The following is a 10,722-nucleotide window of genomic DNA, read 5'->3' on the forward strand; positions in this document are numbered from 1 at the left end:
AATGTATCTTACTCATTTTTAAGTCATATCTATTTTCATTAGACTAACGTCTCTCTAGTGTAAAAAAGTCTGATGACGTTTCAAATCACAGAGGCCTAAAGCAAGAGTGACTCATCTTAAGGTTCCTCACTCTATCTTGTTCCTCCTCTAACCTTCCCCTGCCTGTCATCCTCCTGCCTAGTGAACTAGAGCTCTTAGCACTCATGTCACTTTGGGATTTAAGAGGAAGGGAGGATAGAGGTGGTACAAAATTAATGGAAGAGAAAAGTTAAGAAAGAAGGAAGGTATTGGCCTGTTCAAGCTCAGACCCACCCCTGCCCTTCCCTGCTTCATTCTCCAATAGAAGAATGATTCCTGCAACTACATTCATCAGGGTTCTTTTCCACTAGCGTCCAGTTCACTTGGTCAACGGTAGACTCTAGGGCAAAAGGAAGAAATAATCCAGAATATTTTATCCCTTTTCTTTCCCAACCAGAGGTGTACAGGGGTTATCTCAAGCAGTGACTACATTTGCTCCATGATTTCAAACTCCTGGTAGGCAGTGACCACCATAATTCTACTTTCTGCCAGAAACCCCCAGTTCTGGAGTATTCCCACTTTCCCTCTGGGTCTCTCCAGCCAAGGGCGTGGTAGCGGCTTCCTACTGCTGCTTATCTCTTGGTTGCCTCACCGCCTCCTATCTGACTTCCGAGCTCTTCCATTATCTATACAACCAATAGCCTCCAATAAATTCCTTCTCTTTGAAAGTCCTAAAATGACTTGTGCATTCCTGGCTCGCCCATGACTGATACAGAAAGGAAGACTGGAAGGGGCAGAAATGAGTCAGTTATTTTCTTTTCTAGGTAACCAGGGTTACTGTTATGATGGGTGTGGAAGAAGGCAGGGGAAACAGGACAAGAAAAGGGGCAAATATTTATTGAGCACCTTTGATGTACAAGTGCTTTATTATCATTTAATCTTTGTAGGTGAGGAAACTGAAGCTTAGAGAGGTTAGGTATTCTTGAGATCTTATTGGTAATACATGGTTGAACAGGAATTTGAACTTAGGACTGATTCCAAAGTTTTTCCACTGCAGTACACTTCCTATCTAGCAAACATAAGGTTACATTCAAAAATAGTTCTTGAAGGTTGGTTTTTCTGGGGTTTTTTTTACTACTTTTATGAAGTAGTAAATGTCAAATAACTCAGGATCTGAGTCCTGCCATGGTCACACCACACTTAGCTGAAGTTAGCTATTACTATGCACCAAAACTGAAGTTTTACATCTTAAAAGATCGCCTTGTATCTCAGCCTATAGACTGCCAGGATTGGGGATGGCTAAGTGAGAAACATTCTTGAGGACCGAAGGTGTTCATCATGCACATCTCTTATTTGGGAGTTGTTTTTATGGAATCCAGGGTCCTTGGTTTTGAAAAGTAGAATTTATTTGGGAATTTTTTATCTTCTTTCCTTCACTGTAAAGGTTTATCAACACTGTTACGTTTTACATAGATGTCCTCAGTACCAAAAAATAAAAATGCTGCTGGGTAGAAGGGATGACAGGGACCCATTTTTGTGTGCTCTCATCCAAAGCCTGTTTACTCCCAAATCTTGCCCGCTCTTGAGATGTAGACATGTATATCCAACTGTTTTCTGGATCTATTTGAGCGTCCTCACACGAGTTTGATTCAAGCTGTCCTAAACTCACTGTATTTCCCTGAATATCAGGCTCTTCCTTCTGCATTCCTAATTTATTTCAGTTAATGACCCCACAGTACACTGCCTGCCCGCCATTGACTGCCAATCATCCTAAGGCCCACCTTCTTCCTCAGGCTCCACATTCAATAAAGTGCCAAATCCTATTCAAATCAACTTTCTAAGTCCCTCCCAAATCTACTGTCATTTATTCATTCAATATTTGATTGCCATATGCCACCGTACTGGGGATACTAAAATAAACTATTGGTAGACGGGCCAAAGGAGACACTACCTAACTCTTTATATGCTCCTTTTTATAAAGTCCTTTCTCACCTGGATCACAACATTAGTATCTTTACTGTTTGGGTCATCTTTCTCCATCTTCTTCCCCACCCATCTTGCTTTAATAAATTTATTTAATTTATTTATAAATTTATTTATAATTAATTTAATTTAATTTAATTTAATTAATTAATAAATTAATAATTAATTTAATAAAACTGAAATACTAGGTCACTTGCTTCCTTAAAATCTTTCAGTAACTACAAATAGCCTTCGGTGCAGCCTAAATGCCTTGTGATGGAACTTGGGAGCACGTCAGGTCTGTCTCTTCCAGCCTTTACTTATGATGCTTCAGACTTACACATCCACTTCTCCTGTGAACTCTTTCACCCTCGGGCATCTATATATGTTATTCCCACTGCTTATAATACCCTTCCCCATCTCATACCTTTATTTAACCCTCACTCATCTTTCAAAACCCAATAAAAAAGAATTTTCTTCTCTGGAATCTCCTGTGCAGCCACGCCTGCGGCTCCTTCCCCACGATTCCTGTTCTTGGTTCCCACAACACCCAGTACATATCTTTATCATAATATCACAGCACTTATCAGACTACTAGACAAATGCACTAGACAAATGTCTCCTCCACTCTGCTGTGATTTCCTCAAGGACAGGGAGAGGTTTGGGCTCACTCAGCATCTCCAACACCAGGCCCTGGATTTGGCACACAGGAGACCCTCAGTACCTACAAGAATGGATAAGTACCTAATTTTGAAATGGTGAAGTAATATACAACCTAACACTGTAAAACTCAAAATGAAAGCACATTTTTTACTATTTACAAACTCCTACTTCTACCTCTCTGCTCACAAAGATAAAAATAGATTCTACTTTTGCACACCCAGCTATGAGTGTGATTATCCAGTTTTCTTCAGCTATTACTATTTTCTTCAGCTATTACCATAAACCATTTAACAGAGGCTGAAGCTGTACACGTGGCCAGAGAACTCCAGTCAGCAGGAGGTACTCTAGGAACTGTGAAATATCCATAAACAGCTCTCCAGATTTGACTTTTATTAATAAAGCTTATCAGGGGCAGTTTGTAGTAATTTTAGAAAACTGTAAAATTACAACCACCATCTCTCCACTACTCTGTACAGGATCCTAGTGCAAACAGAGCCTGACACATGAGAGAGTGCTGCTTTTCTCAGGACAATATTTTCCTTATAGTGGGATTACAATTGAACAGAAAAAGTATTTGCACTTTATACAGGTCACTGTAAGTTCAGAGTAACAGGGAGCAGCTTTGTACACCTGTCAAAGGAGACATCCCACTGAAAGAGAAAACTGTCTCAGATTTACCCCTTGGATAATTTGACAGTTTAAAAGATGGGCTTAAAACCAAAGCTTGGTACCCTTACCATTCCCCATCCTCCATGCACCAGAAGGAAAATGACTTATTTACAAAGTACTTCTCACTACTGGTGGCAACGGGCGTGTTTAGGTAGGTTTAAGCTGAGTTATACATTTAGGTGGTGCAAGTATTATAAAGTACAGAGTCCTGCCCACATTAAGATAAACTTCCGGTACCTATTGACACTTAATAACAGAGATCCGTTTACACGGGATTACTCTAGTTTTTAGCTCCAAGCTAAACGAGTTTTGGGGAAATACTCCAGAGAGAAGTTGGGTTTGGATTCAGCAGGAGGCCTATATTCTGGTTGTGAAAAGAGTGGTATTTTTGTTACACTCTTCTCTTCTCAAGCTAGATCTACCAGAGAGCATATGACTTCACTTCAGGTATTAAAGACTGACTTCCTAGAAATTATTATCAGCAAAGTTAAAACTCTAACTTTCTAGCCTGCTTCTGCACTCAACATCCTGCCAAAGAGTGCCAAGGATCCATGATCAAAGAATGCTGGGATGCAGTGCTGGGGCCACACCAAAGACGGGAGATCACTGTTTCTGCTTTTTCATACTCTTTATTGCCAACAGTTTAAAATGGTCAACATAAAAAAAAAACTGATAATAAATACTGCTCTTTGGGCTGTAATAAATAAAAAGTTTATTAACAAGGAATGCACTTTTCCAGCCACAAGTGTCTTCAAAAAAAAGAGAAAATTATATATGGCCATAGTTCACAGTTGAGCAGCCAAAAGCTGCTCCAGTTACAGCCTTTCAACAACACGGGAGCGTCCTCCCTTCTCCCTCCCCTTCAGGAAGTATATTCACAGTCCCAAGTCCTCTGTCTGAAGTGCTCTCCACAGAGAGAAGTTAAGTCAATGCACCTTTCTGCGAAATTGTCTGAAAAACCTTTTGAAACAGGTACGTCAAGGAAAACTGCATTCGGGTTCACTCTCAGCTTGTCCAAGGTCCAGAACTGTGTGCCTCTGCCCGGTCTGGTTCCACCGGGTCCAGCAGGCCACGGAGGAATTGTTTTCGTACCACCACCTGTCCACCTTCTTCAACGTGCTGTAGATCATTCTACTGGCTTCCCTGTAGATCTCACAGTGGAAAAGAGGAGTCCCATAGGATCCATTCAAAAAGTCTCTCAGTTACACCTCTGTAAGAGCATGTTCAGAGCATATTCCATTCGATTTTTTAATTCTAATGAACAGCCAGACATCAGCAGAGTTGTCAGTCTAAACGTTGTAGATATCCTGTCCTCATTGATGTAGGTGAGAAGGTATTCTTCATTTTGGCTACAGATGATTATTTTCGTATGATCGTGGTAGAAATTCACCTTTAAAAAGCAGACATAGATATTAGATCTCTCTAAATACTCAAGATGTGAAGAGTTTCGTCAATGATCAGATTGGCTAGGTCACAATCATTTGGGGACCTAAACACCTGCTTTCCTCAAGGGTTCATTTACCTGAAAGGTGCCATCGTTGAAGAGCATCATTAAGGCCTTATCAGATTTTAGCCACTGAAGGAGGTAGAGCCGAGGTCTTCGAACATCCGTAACACTAGGCAGATCTCCACCCTGGGAGAGATTGGGAGACTTAGTGCCTATAAAAGCTTTGCTGTGTGTGCACTCAGTTCTTCTCAGCAAATGCCTATCAAACTTAAGCAAGTGCCAGAGTGGCCTGGAGATTCTAATCCAGTAGATTGAGGGCGGGACACAAGAGGCTGCATGCCTTAAAGCGTTGAGGTTACACAGATGCCACTGCTCTGTGGACTACACTGCAAACATCACTGCTGGAAAGCCACGGTACTTACATCCATGAGGTTTTCCTCCATGTAATGAGAGAAGTATTTCAGCACCGTCACTTGACTAATGAATTGTTCGGGGGCATCTGTTGCTGGGAAAACAGAGCATTGGCCAAGCTCCGCGTAATAGTGAACTGTTCTAAAGAACAGGAACAATACGGAGAAAAGAAGGAAAAACGGAAGTAGTTAGTCACTATTTTCAGATTTCCTTAGGGCAAAACTAAAGAACTGACGGGGCTTCCTTAATTGAACACGCTTACTTTTTATCTGGAAGGAGGCTCATGTGAGCACCGTTGTTGAAGAGGACGCCTACAGTGTGGTCTGAGAGCTGGTATCCAAAGCCATATTTATTAGAGTAGTCGACCCATTTGGTGACCCACTGAAAGGAAGTGCTCAGCTGCTCTTTGGGGATGCAGTCAGCTTCTGGCATGTTTTCTAGACATCCTCGAAGGACTCTTGCCACTGTGTCTGCGACACTTCCCATGGTACTGTCCTCGAGGCCTGGAAAGTCAGAGAAATTTAGAAAATAATTAACAACAAAACCTCAGCCTATGGTAGGTGCTAAGTCTCCCTTCACTAAATCTAAGGAGGGAGGACTCAAAATTGTTCCAGTCCTCTAATTTTGCTTCTTCTATGTTAAATCAGGCCAAAAACCAAACTGACGTCAGTTACTTAGTATTGAGCACTGGCATTCAGAGCGTCCTTATTTAAAATGCAGTTGACAACCACTTACATTCACTGCTGCTGCTGCAGCTGCCAAGTGTTCCTCTGACTATCATCCGAATAGCATCTCCAATCTGCTGCTTGTTTTCCACTGCGGGTGTTCCAGATCTGGCAACTGTAGTGGTAGGTGGCTGGAGTTCCTAGAAGAGAGAAGAGCCAGGCCATGGTCAAGCTTTTAAAATTCATTTGGGGTTGAGAATTCTAGTTTAAGATGAGATTGTGGCAATTAGTAGGAAAGCTTATCAAAAAGCAATGGACACAAGCCAGGTAACAGCTATTTCGGTAACTCAACTGCATGCATTGTTAAACTAAGAGATAAAAATCTTCCCTTTTAAAGGGTTGGGAAGAAAACGTTAAGTAAATATGTGATCCAAGCGATAATTAACGAAGAATGAAAAGGATATAAAGTGTTTATAACTATTTTACTCTTCTTTAGCATACCTCATCTGTCCTATGTTTGCTGGGTTGCTGAGTTATCGAAGTCTTTTTCAAATCATGCCTAAGCTTGTAAATTTCTTCATCTTCTTTAGCCACTTTATCTGTAAATCAAGGAAAAGAATTATGAGCATTATTCTATCCAAACAAGGTAGAAACAGAGCTAGCCCTATTTCCTCCTTTGGCATTAATAACCAACTTAAGAGCATCCAAGGCAAAACCATCAGCTTTTACTTTTATCTTTGCCATCAGCTGCAATTATGCAAGAAGCACACTTTAATGCCTATGAAACAAAAAGCTATCAACCACAGTTTGCAGTGTGGATTTTTGACGCTACAGAAAGTCAAATAGTATACAAACATACAGGCCAACTTATGTTCATATAAAAGCCTCTTTTAACTAACTTATCAACTTTATATATAATATTGGACACGGAAGAACAAAAGAAGTCTTATAACTTACTGTGTGTGTCAATATATCTTGCTTTGTCTTTTTTGCCACCAAAAAGAGCAGCAGCTGCCTTCTTAAAGAAATTCTTAGCTGGGCTTGACAAGTGGAAATCTGGAACTGTGTGACAACAACTAGAAGAGAGTCTGTCTGGAGTGAAGCCCTATGGAGTAAAAGACAAGATCTTCAGTAACCTGCTGCGAAATTAGGATCAAGAACATGTAATAAAAAGACGGCAAAAAAAAAAAAAATGCACCCACCTGCAAAAAAAAATCATGTCGAATGATGTCATCCAAACTGGGACGATCTTCTGGATTTTTGGACAACATGCTGGCTATTAAGTGCTTAGCAGGAGCCAGCAATGAAGAGGGCATCGTATACCTTGCTTCTCTTATGCACCTGTAAGTTTCTTTCAGGTTTGTAGTTTCAAATGGGGGTCTTCCTAATAACATTGTATACCTGTATGCAAGGAAACACTTCTTTAGGAATGGTCAAAAAGCGACTCTTTTCGAGTGTTAAAAACCTACATCCAAATTTGCTTTTTGATTATTTTGGTGCGTTTACTTACATTACACAGCCTAAGGCCCAAATGTCTGATTCACAGCCGTGTCCTTGTTTGTTGAGGACTTCAGGAGAAAGATAATTTGGGGTACCACATATCGTTCTAGGAAAACAAAATATGAAGATCTCATTAGGAACTATTCTACTGTTTAAACTTAGTTCTCTGGATAAAACCTTAAAAGCACTATGTTGAATTTCTATTTGGAAACATCTGACTTTTGATTTCTGGCATGTAAACAACTGACATTTGACCAAGTGACTTGGTAATTTTTTTTTAATGTGTGTACAATTTTTTTCAGCCACATGACAAAGTGTTTTAAGCCAACTGAGACCAGGTACAGCAGGATATATTTATATATTTCAGGCAAATATAAGACAGATTTGTTTCATAATCAACTTATAGGCATAAGGTACTCTGCCTGGTCCATAGTGGCACTGGATAAGTGTTTCCTTCAATTAACACTGTAGCGGTTTATAGATTTTAGTATCAACTGGCCTTTGAAACATTAACTGGAAAATAAGAAGGGCATATTTGATATCCACAAAACCCTATCAGGATGTGTCCTTCTGACTCTTACCTCCTTCTGTGTTCCAAGGGCTCCAGCCTGGCTGCCAAACCAAAGTCCCCAACTTTTAGTTCCATGGCTTCATTAATAAAAAAGTTTCCTAGATGATTAAAAAAAAGAAATCTGAATTCCCTTGGAAAGCTGTTCTAACCAAGTACACACACATCCACTCAACAGGCAGGCAGCCAGTTGCTTCAAGTGAAAGCCATCATTCATAAGCAAGATTGCACTGGTGAGATCCCAACTAAGAACGTTAATATGTTAAAAAAAAGGGAGAGAGACAGCACACCTCTCTGACACAAAAGTCATCATTCGGAGTGAAAGGCTTACCTAGTTTGAGATCTCTGTGCAAGATTTCTTGTTCATGAAGGTACTTCAGTCCAGACACAATCTGCCTGAGGTAGTATCGGACTTCCGGCTCTGTCAACACCTTCCTTGCTTTCAAGATATGAGCCATGGACTGGGAAGAGGAGAAGGAAAAAAGAGAATCTGTCAAACAAAGTTACCAAAATCAGGGGTTTCCTTGAGCAGGATGAGTGATGAAAGTTAATGCTGCAGTGTAATAATTACCTCCACAACGAAATTCCCAGATAAAGTTCAGTTTGAATGCCATGTCAGTTTGCGGGAAGTAAATGCATTCAAATAGGAGTGAACACTTACCCTTCTACTGCAATATTCCAAAAGAATGTAAATGTTTTCTTTATCCTCAAAGTAGTGGTAAAACTGCACTACATGCTTGTGATGGAGGATTCTGTGAAGCTCTATTTCTTTGTCAATCTAAAAGAAAAAAGCAAGATCAGTCTTATTAGCCTCCCTCACCTCTGAAAAGCCAGTCTTACACATGCAGAAGACATTTTCCTAAAAGGGAAGGGCCATCTTGCACACAAAGAAAATACTTTACTCAACAGTCATACACACCTTTTCCCTTTGATGAGGTTTGGCCACTCTGCTGTGAGGAATAATTTTTGCAGCGTAGACTTTGTTGTTTGTCAAATCTGTCATCTCGTAACATTTTGCAAAGCCACCCTGACAGGAAACAAAGCCGAGACGGAATTGAGTATGGCAGGGACATGGACGGCAGATTTATATATATATATATATATATATATATATATATATAAGTAAATGAGAAAGAAAAGCAAAAATATGGGAGAGGAAGGGCGGACAGAGGGATGCGGTCTACTTTTTTAAAGCTCTTTCACGAAGGGAAAAGCATTCCTGAAAACAGTAAGTTAAAACAGTGCCCCTTCTCCCTTTACAGAGAGGAGCTTTCCGGAGGGGGGGCTTGGGGTTGGGGAGATGAGAAATAGGGTATGAAGAGACTTGTCAAGAAAATCCTCTGTGGGGGCAGCTCGAGAGAGTTGGGTCTGGTATAGAAAGCCCTCGCTTCTGGCCTCAAGATCAATGTCTTTGGGCGGCGGGACGCAGACTGAGCCGCGGCTAAGGATGTGAAATCGATCCCGGCGCTGCCAGCGCACAAAAGCCAGAGGAGGGCAGGTGAGCAGCCCACGTCGCGCCGGGATCGGCCTCCCGAGACGCCGAGAAGCGGTGGGCGCGGCGTCCGGCCCGGCCTGGGGAATGCCCGGGCAGACCTCCCTCCCGCCTGGCAGCAGGGCGCCCGCCGCTCGTCACCTTTCCCAGCACTTTGCCTCGGCAGTAGCGCTTCCCCGTGGTGGGGTCGACGATAATCCTCGAGATCTCGGCCCCCGAGTGCGAGTGGTGGTGATGGTGGTGCGAGGCGGCCGGCTGCACCTGCACCTGGGGCTGCGGCGGCTGCGGCTCTTCGGGGGGCGGCTGCGGCCGCTTCTTCTTCGAGTCCCCGCCGCAAGCCTTGCCCAGCGCCTGCTCGCACATCTTGGTGCCAGCTGCCGGCTGGTAGGTGATAGTCCGCAAGAGCTCCATGGTCCCCTCGCCACCCTGTACTGCCCGCTGCCACCTCCGAGGCGCGGACACGCGACCGAGCCGGCCTCTACCCTCGAGCCCCAGCCGCAGGCACCAACCTCCCCCGCCCGACGCCTTCGTTCACTTGTACGAGTGTGAACGCCCGGAGAAGTCTTATATACGGGCGGAGAAGGGGGCGGAGAATCGAAACGGGATGCTACATCACGGGTGACGCCCCGCCCACCGGCCTCAAGAGCGTCCGGGGCCGAGCGGGAGGTTGCGACGGGCTGGTGGCTTCCAGCTTGCGAGCCGCTTGCGGGCCGCGGGGAGCGCTCACCCCGATGGGGAGGCGGACACAGGCGTCCGGCCGTTCCCGTGACCGCCATCCCATTCTTGGAATGTTCCGAGCTTCTGGTTTTGAAGTAGAAACCCTAGGGCCGACGCCTGGCTCCGCCCCCACCCGCCCCGCGGCGGGCGGTGCAGTGATCAGAGCCCCACCGGGTGCTGCGGTCCTCGCAGGTTCCCTCCCGTGCACAGCCCTTCCTCACCGCCCTACAACCTGACGCCTCCGGTGTCAACGTGTGAGTGTGGCCGGAGCCACTGCACAGTCACGTGAGGCTTCCCGGTGGCCACTTGGAGACCTTCTGGGCTGCCGCCGCCCCCGCAGTTTTACCCCGTTAGCTCCTGTCTAGAGGGGCCCTGCGGGGAGGCCGTGCCCCTGAAAGACAAGGGTCCGCGGAACAGGGTGTTCCGAGCTCCCCGCCGCTTCTAAATGAAGCGGACTTCGGCTGGGGCCGGCCGGCTGACCATGGACAAGTCCCACTTAGGCCCGTGTGGCCTCTGCCCATCACCTTAGAGCAAGCCTTTGTCGGAGGTCAGGCCCTTAACCTTGGAGAGGGAGGCCAGCGCCTTGGGAAGGCTTCGCGTTCAGAATGAC

At 44.1% G+C, this 10,722-nt stretch overlaps 1 protein-coding gene across 1 annotated transcript; it reads right to left on the minus strand.

Annotated features, from left to right (window-relative positions):
* Positions 1-3,943: 3,943 nt before the first annotated feature.
* PLK2 (polo like kinase 2) lies at positions 3,944-9,919 on the minus strand. The gene is made up of 14 exons (XM_082651899.1): positions 9,537-9,919; positions 8,823-8,930; positions 8,565-8,681; positions 8,235-8,364; positions 7,917-8,004; positions 7,346-7,441; positions 7,038-7,236; positions 6,793-6,940; positions 6,337-6,434; positions 5,906-6,035; positions 5,433-5,673; positions 5,182-5,311; positions 4,835-4,945; positions 3,944-4,702 (listed from the first exon to the last, which is right to left on the minus strand). Exons 1-14 carry the CDS (start codon positions 9,804-9,806, stop codon positions 4,511-4,513), a joined length of 2,058 nt encoding a protein of 685 aa, XP_082508025.1. The 5' UTR covers positions 9,807-9,919; the 3' UTR covers positions 3,944-4,510.
* Positions 9,920-10,722: the final 803 nt, after the last annotated feature.

The sequence above is a fragment of the Grampus griseus genome, assembly GCF_964374135.1.
Source record: "Grampus griseus genome assembly, chromosome: 3".
In the NCBI taxonomy this organism is placed as follows: domain Eukaryota; kingdom Metazoa; phylum Chordata; class Mammalia; order Artiodactyla; family Delphinidae; genus Grampus; species Grampus griseus.

Excerpts from the sequence above, each read along its gene's own strand:
- PLK2 (XM_082651899.1), bottom strand. The coding sequence starts at position 9,806 with ATGGAGCTCTTGCGGACTATCACCTACCAGCCGGCAGCTGGCACCAAG. Across the intron at positions 6,941-7,037 it reads GACATGATTTTTTTTTGCAG|GGCTTCACTCCAGACAGACT; the intron begins GTGGGTGCATTT and ends TTTACTCCATAG. Across the intron at positions 4,946-5,181 it reads TGGAGGAAAACCTCATGGAT|GGTGGAGATCTGCCTAGTGT; the intron begins GTAAGTACCGTG and ends AATCTCTCCCAG.